The 7,935-nt window shown below is 33.0% G+C and overlaps 1 protein-coding gene across 2 annotated transcripts in view; it reads right to left on the bottom strand.

The window, feature by feature from the left end:
- CLIP4 (CAP-Gly domain containing linker protein family member 4) overlaps positions 1–7,935 on the bottom strand; it is a 49,779-nt gene that overhangs the window by 6,436 nt on the left and 35,408 nt on the right. Inside the window, exons 13-14 of one of the 2 annotated variants that reach the window (XM_015588112.2) lie at positions 6,712–6,773; positions 1,161–1,233 (exon numbers count right to left, since the gene is read on the bottom strand). In XM_015588112.2, the coding sequence (XP_015443598.1) occupies positions 1,161–1,233; positions 6,712–6,773 (135 nt within the window). The remainder of the gene's footprint in view (positions 1–1,160; positions 1,234–6,711; positions 6,774–7,935) is intronic. The other variant, XM_015588113.2, reaches the window with a different exon arrangement.

The following is a 7,935-nucleotide window of genomic DNA, read 5'->3' as shown; positions in this document are numbered from 1 at the left end:
TGTATCACATTCTTCCACTCACCAACATCTCAACACTGATTTTGATACCTCTTCCTTCCCCTTCAGAATCCTTTATATTCTGGTTGTCTCTTCTTAGTAATTTCTTCCATTATGCCTAAGAACTCTTGAAAATCTTCAATAGACTGGAGCATAAAGCTACTGCCCTTAAACTCTTTTAGCTACTCAGGTGAGGAGACCAATTTCAAAATGCTAAAAATCGGAGAAGGTTTTAAGGAAGGGGGAGAAAAAAACAAATCCACCCAACACTACTAAACAGTACCCGACAGTGCCTAAGACAAGCCAGGGCTCTCGAGTGAAATTTCAGACCTTTGTGGAGCCTCCCAATAACTTTACACCTGGTTATTACATAAATATCTGCCTGTTGCTCAGTTGATGGTCAAGTCCTAGTGCTTGGGCTCTAATTTCTAGTGGCTTTAGGGTCCCACTACAGTGGATGTGCATTTCCCTACTCAGTCAGGTGTTCCTCATACCCACCCCCACCCCCAGGGAAGTTCATAGGTTCATTGGAACGATTTAAAATGATAAATCTAGACTTTAACCAGTCTAGAAGAGCATCACATTCTCTAAAAGTAATAACCATTTCTAAGTCTTAGAAAACTATCAAGGGGAGTAAAGTGTGTGTGTGTTGGAGGTGGGGGATAAATGTAAATGAGAAAGAAAAAGAGATTCTCTCTACAAAGAAACAAACGAAAAAGCATTTTGAGCAGTATACTCTACAAGATGAGGTAGGAGTATTTTTTTTTAAAATAACAGTAAGATTACCTTATGCAAATAGGCCTGACATTTCTTTCAGGTACTGCCAAACGCATTGAATCAAATCTCTAATTAAGTAAACAGAGTTTAAAATCAACCTACTCTATTCAATGATAGCACAAAATGTAAATTACTCCAGTTTTTATTGACAGTACTAAACCTCTTTGAAAATGTGTGCAGTGCACTGCCTTAGTCACTGCTGACATTTCTAATTGAGCTCGCAAAGGAGGCAGAAAGAATTCTTCTCAATACATTCATCACACCTTTTCTCCTAAGTGTTAAAATTCTACCGAGTAATGTAAAAGGCACAAAATTCCACTTTTCTTCCTTCACAGAATCCTGCCGTGTTCCTCGTGAAAGATGTTTTTCTAAATCTTAATACTCACTTGGCAAAAGCATTTCTTCTGTTAATCTCTTTTTGGGAAGAAGCAGAAGTTGTACTGAAACTTCTCCTAAAACCTAAATGTGAAAGTTAAGGTCAGAAGAGGAAAAATAAGTCACAGATTTGCAGTCCCTATTAAAAGTTACCTTTTATGATTTATCTATGTTCAGTATTTCAAATATTTATGTGAAAATGGAAAGCAAAGACAGTAAGTACATACAAAATATAAAAGTAATTTAGATTTCTTGACAAATGTTTATATTACCTTTCCCACAAATGATGCACAGATATGAATAAGTTAAGATCATGACACAACTTTTGGAAGTTTTATCATAAAATTTCTTTAAAACCAAATAAAACTGAATTATATAGTGATAAAGTGAATCTTTTTACTCTCAAATTTAATCTTGATACGAAAAAAGAAAAAGATAAAAATGGTTTGAAAAACACTATCAGTAAATAGATCCAATTTATAAAATATTAAATAATAGATTTCAGAGCTTAATATTGTGATCATCCCAAATGACAGAGTAATTTAAAAAAACAAAAGAATTCACAAAAAGATAGATTTTTAAAAAGATGTGTTTAAAAAGAATGGGATTTCCGGTTCTGGCAGTTAATGGCTGACTAGGTGTGCTGAATGAATCTCTTGATTTAAGCAAGTATATTTTAAATCAACTATAATTTTTTTTTTTTTAAATACTGTTGAGCTAACACAAAAGGCACAATTTCAAAGAGACCAAAACCAAAAAGAGAGAAACCATGAGAGGTAACCAAGCACCAAAGCCATCCACCATCTCGTACCACGGGACACCACTGAGTTCTAGAGGACTTGGGTGTCCGCCTTCCCGGCTGCACGGGACCCAGAAAGCATGAGGCCAGCCAAAATGGGAATTCTAACAAGGTTCCTGGGTAAAGTGAGGATCCCAAACGGCTCACCCTCAGTGTAAAGTTAAATGAAAAACAGAATGAAGCGCCATCTGGACAAAGACAAAGGAAAGTAGCTTGGGTTAACCTTAAAGCTCAGAAGAAGGCAAAATTTTCCTCCCTCAAAATCTGTGATCATAAGCAAATTTCACTTTACCTGTCTAATATATTAAAAAAAAAAAAAAAATTTTTTTCAGAGAATATAAATGAAAGTAGTCCCACGTTGGCAGTGCCACCAGACACCTGGCAGAAGTGAATGCAATCTCTGGAGGCACTAACTCAGGCCTCAAAAATTCCCATACATTAAATTCCAAGTAAAATTGGCATCTCACAATAATAAACCACAAAACTCACAAAGAAAAAAGGCGCCATAAGTTAGGCTCAACAGAAACAGATGGCAGAATCAGACTTACGGAGACTTTAAATATTGAATTATTTAACATAAAATAAAAGATAACATTTAAAATGTTTAAAGACATAAAATAAAAACTTGAAAATATGAGAAAAATAAGTGACAATAAGTAACAACCAACCAGATTTACGAAAAGAAAAAAAATTAAAATTTTATAACGAAAAACTCTGTGGTTAGAGTAAGCAGGAGAATAAACGTAGCTGAAGAAAGAATCAAGAAATGGAAAGATAGATCTGAAGATATCCAGAATGCTGTCCAGGGAAATAAAATTATGAAAAATACAAAAGAGGCATAGGAAAGTAAGAAAGTTTACTATACAACTCATCAGAGCTTCAGAACTAGATAATAAAAAGGTAAAGGTGAAAATATTTTAAGTATACGAACAAGAAATTTTACAGAATTGATCAAGGATAATAATTCCCAGATGCTGGAAGACTCGTGATGCCAAATGAGATAAACAAAAGAAATCTCCACCGAGACACATCATAGTGAAACTGTAGAACACAAAGGAAAATCTTGAAAAGCACTAAAAAAAAGATAAATCACAACAGTATGGATCAGACAGACTCAGAGCTGACTTCTTTAAAAAAATGACAGAAAACAGAAAACAGTAGAATTAATTGTGAGTATGCAGATTAATTGCAAATATGCAGGGAGAAAATATCTTTTAAACTAAAATTTCCACCAATTTTTAGTTTTACTCAGGAAAACTAACATTAGAAAAGACAAACAAAAACTGAGAGACTTTGCTGCCAACAGATGCTTTCTAAAAGGAATTTTAAAGAATATGCATGAAGTAGAAACAAAATGATCCCAAGTTCTGAGGATTAATGACTAAAGATATTGGTAAGTATGTGAGCAAAATAAAAAAATATTGATTACATATAAAAGCCATTATAATAATGTGAAATTTTGGGGGAAAATAAAGTAGAAACTGAATAACTCAGTTTCTATAAATTTTCAATCGTTTAGGAAAGAGTAAAATATAATTAACTTAGATTTTGCTAAGTATGTATGTCGAAGTACCTACAGTAATTACTAAGAAACATATTCATAGGTATAACTTTTATACAAGTAGAGAATGGAATGGAAAGAAAGGGGAGTAGAAATATAACTTAAATGAAGTCAAGAAAGAAAAATACTTAAATATAAAAAATTGAAAAGTAGAAAACGAAATAGCATAAATGAATCCAAATATATTAGTAATTAAAATAAATGCAAATAGGTAAAATTCTATTTAACTCAGGTTAAAAGATGAAGACTTTTCAGATCATATTTTTTGAGAACAAGTAAAACCCAAATATATTCTATTTAGAAAACATTACAAAGACATAAGAACACAGAAAGGTTACAAGGCAATGGACAAAAAAGATACATTAGGCAAATACTTAACCCAAAGAAAGCCAATATAAGGTAAAAAGAATTATTATAAAGGTAATACCATTACATTAACACCAAGAAGTGAAATAATGTAGGTGTAAATCTAATAAAACATGTACAAAAACTATGTGAGAAAAACTATAAAACTTTGATGAAAGAAATCAAAGATCTAAATAAATGGAGAGGTATTACATGTTCATGAATAGGAAGACTCAATATTGAGATCAGTTCTTCCCACTTTGATCTATACACACAATGCAATCCCAGTCAAAATCCCCGCAAATTATTTTGCAGACATCAACGAACCGAAATTGTAAAGTTTATATGGAAAGGCAAAAGGCCCAGAATAACCAACAAAATATTGAGAGAGAAGATCAAAGTCAGAGAACTGACACTACTAAACCTGGAGACTTACTATAAAGCTACAGTAATCAAGAAAGTATGGTATTGGTGAAAATAGACCAATAGATTAGTGGAAAAGAACAGAGAGCCCAGAAATAGACCCATACTAATACAGACAACTGATCTTTGACAAAAGAGCAAAGGCAGTTCAATGGAGAAGGCATAATCTTTTCAAGAAACAGTATTGGAACACCCAGATATTCACACGCAAAAAAGATAATAAATCTAGACACAGACCTTATACCTTTCACAAAAATTAGCTCAATGGATCATAAATCTAAATGTAAAACACAAAACTATAAAACTCCTAGAAGTTATCACAAGAGAAAATCAGACTGACCTTGAGTTTGGCAACGACATTTTAGATACAACACTAAAAACATGATCCATGAAAGAAAAAATTAGGAACTTGGATATAATTAAAATTAAAAACTTCTGCCCTGTGATAAACACTGTTAAGACAATGAAAAGATAAGCCACAGGTTGAGAGAAAATATTTGCAAACACATTCTGAGAAAGATCAGTATCTAAAACACATAAAGAATTCTTAAAATTGAACAATAACAAAACAACAATTTTAAAATGGGCAAAAGACCTGAATGGACAACTCAGCAAAGAAGATGTACAAATGGCAAAGAAGCATATGCAAAGATCCTAGTCATATAATATGGGCTGAATTGTGTCTCTCCAAAAATAAAAAAGTTCGTATGTTGAAATCTTAACCCCTAGTATCTATAGATAGAGATAGGGCCTTTAAAGTGGCAGTTTAAGGTGGAAGTTAAGATAAAATGAGGTCATATGGTGGGTCCTAATCCAGTATGACAAGTGTCCTTATAAAAAGAGATTAGGACACAGACACAAACAGAGGAAAAGACCATGTGAAGACGTAGGAGGAAAATAGCCATCCACAAGGCAAGAAGAGAGGCCTTAGAAGAAACCAACCTTGCCAACACCTTGATCTTGGACTTCTAGCCTCCAGAATTCTGAGAAAATCAATTTCTGTAGTTTAAGTCACCCTATTTTGGTACTTTGTTATGTCATTATAGGATTTCAATTAAAACAATGAGATACAACTATACATCTATTAATTAGAATGGTGAAAATCCACAGGCTGTACAATTAACCTCAACAAATATTTAAGGACTGATATTATACAAATTACTCTTTCACAGATGGCTATCCATATGGAGAAAAAATAAAATTAGGTCCTATCTATATGCAAAATCAATTCCAGGTAAACTGACAAATATGAAAAGCAAAATTAGAAAATCTTTAGAAAGCACTATAGAAAAATATTTTTATGATGTCTGTTTTAGGAAAAGATTTCTTAAGACAAAATATAGAAAACATAATGGTTTGCTATTTTGCCTACTTAAAAATTAAGAACTCTGCTCATCAAAATATACCAGGAAAAAAGGGCGGAAGACATAAGTGAGCCATTTGCAACATACAAAACCAACAAAATATTAGCGTCCAGAATATATGAAGAAAATACACTTTAAAAAAGGGCAAAAGGCAAGGGCAAGAAATTTACGACACACAAAACCAACAAAATGTTAGTGTCCAAAATATATAAAGAAACCTACAAATTAATAAGAGAAAGACAAACCAACCAAAAAAAAAGCTAAGCAAGAACTTGAACAGGGATGTTGGAAAAGAGAAAATGTAAATGGCCCATAAACATGAAAATAGGCTCAACCTCATCTGTAATCTGGAAAACACAAATTTAAACAGCAATGAGACCGCTGAAATCCATCAGATGGGCAAAGGCTTCTAAACCAAACGAGACTAGTGGTGAGGTGAGGAGCAGCAGAGAGTCCCATCCACTGCTCACGAGAACGTACGTGCACTGCAAGCAGTTCGGTGCCATCTAGAAAGGCCGAAGGTATGGCTACCCCATGCCTGGCAATCCTAGAGAAGCTTTTGTAACAGCAAAAAAACAAAACAAAACAGGACAATAGCATATTTTGTAATAGTTAAAAATAAACAAACAAACAAAAAGGATATAACCCAAATATCCATCAAGTATAGCATAAATAATATATTTTAATGGAACACTAAATAACAAAATAGCAAAAACCTCAAAACTGAACATTGATATATCTATATCTGGGTAATAAAGATATAAAGGAAATCAAAAGAATAATTAACATAAAATTCAAGACTCAAACCAGAGGACAGGGTGTATGAAAAGGGAGGCAGATAGCTAGAGGGACACACAAGGGTTTCTAGAGTCTTCGGCTAGAGGCCAGGTAACACATGTCTGCTTCACCATTACACAAACCACATGAATACGTTTCATACACTCGTGTGTGTGCGTATGTGTGTGTGTGTGTGTATTTATATATATTTCATTATATATTTCACAATAAAATGCTTCATTAAATGAAAATAAAGAAATAATTATCAGGAACATAAAACTGTGTGATCTTACCAGGATAGGAACGATTTTTCTTCGAAGAAATTTCTGAAAGCGTATCCAGGGAATCTGTTACTCTGTGAAGAAAACAAGTAACGAAAACCTCATTACCAGGAGCCGGTTTTCGGATTTAAGACTGGCTCTTAACTGAGATTTCACGCCGATGATTATTTCTTATTTCACTCATTCAACAAACATTTATTAAGCATCATTAGGAGCCAGGAATGAACTTCAATCTACACTGGAGACAGGCAATAAACAAACAGAAAAGGTCCTTGTCATCTAAGGATAATTAGTATAGTCAAAGTCAGCTTAAAGTGAATTCACTGAAAAATAGAGACCTGACTTTATTTCTTTGGAATTTTATCTTCAAAGATGAAACTAAAAAATACAAAAATAAATTTATTTCATATTAAATTTAACAAATATTATATTATAATCATAAAAACATCATATTCTTAAATTTTAAAAAAGATATCACCTAAGTGTGTGTGTGTGTGTGTGTGTGTGTGTGTGTGTGATTTTTCTGAAAAAAATTGTATGGCTTGTACAATTCAACATTTTTTATTTTATATTTGACTCTAGGTACAATTATCAAGGTCACTTTCCTGAGAGGTTGGTCTTTATTTCTTAATACGCAAATCATTCTTTATATTTAAGAGGCCCATTCTAACAGTCTCATTTTCTTTCTTTTGTTTACTGACCTAAATCTGGCAAAACTTTCATTAGGTCAATCACTTCCTCCAGCATATTTTGTTACCGTCAAGAAATCCTGCAACTCCGGAGGGGAAGGAGGAGGGGAGAGGAGGGAGGTAGATGCGGAAAAGTGGCCAAATATGTGGTGACAGAAAAAAAAACTAACCTTGGGAAATGAACACACAATGTAAATATATATGCTTTATTGTTAAAATGTACAGCTAAAACTTATCGGATTTCGTTAACCAATGTCACCATAAAAAAATAAACAAATTAAAAAAAAAGAAATCCTGCAACTCTTGCAATATTTGCAATTTCATCTTGCAATTCATATGTATCTTTTTTACATGAGAGTCAACATACAGCAATCAATGATGAACTAATGAACACAAAAATATGACTGGATGAAAAGGACAGATGCTTGAATTAGCTGGCGATGGACAGTTGAGAACTTAATTCTAACAGTGATCAGTTCATTAGTAATAAGGATCTATTACTGAAAATAAGAAAATCAATACTACACTGATGAAGATCACTTGGGCA

This window comes from Pteropus alecto, unplaced genomic scaffold (genome assembly GCF_000325575.1).
Source record: "Pteropus alecto unplaced genomic scaffold, ASM32557v1 scaffold61, whole genome shotgun sequence".
In the NCBI taxonomy this organism is placed as follows: Eukaryota; Metazoa; Chordata; class Mammalia; order Chiroptera; family Pteropodidae; genus Pteropus; species Pteropus alecto.
The sequence above is the reverse complement of the archived record's forward strand: the minus strand, read 5'-3'. Positions and strand labels throughout refer to the sequence as shown.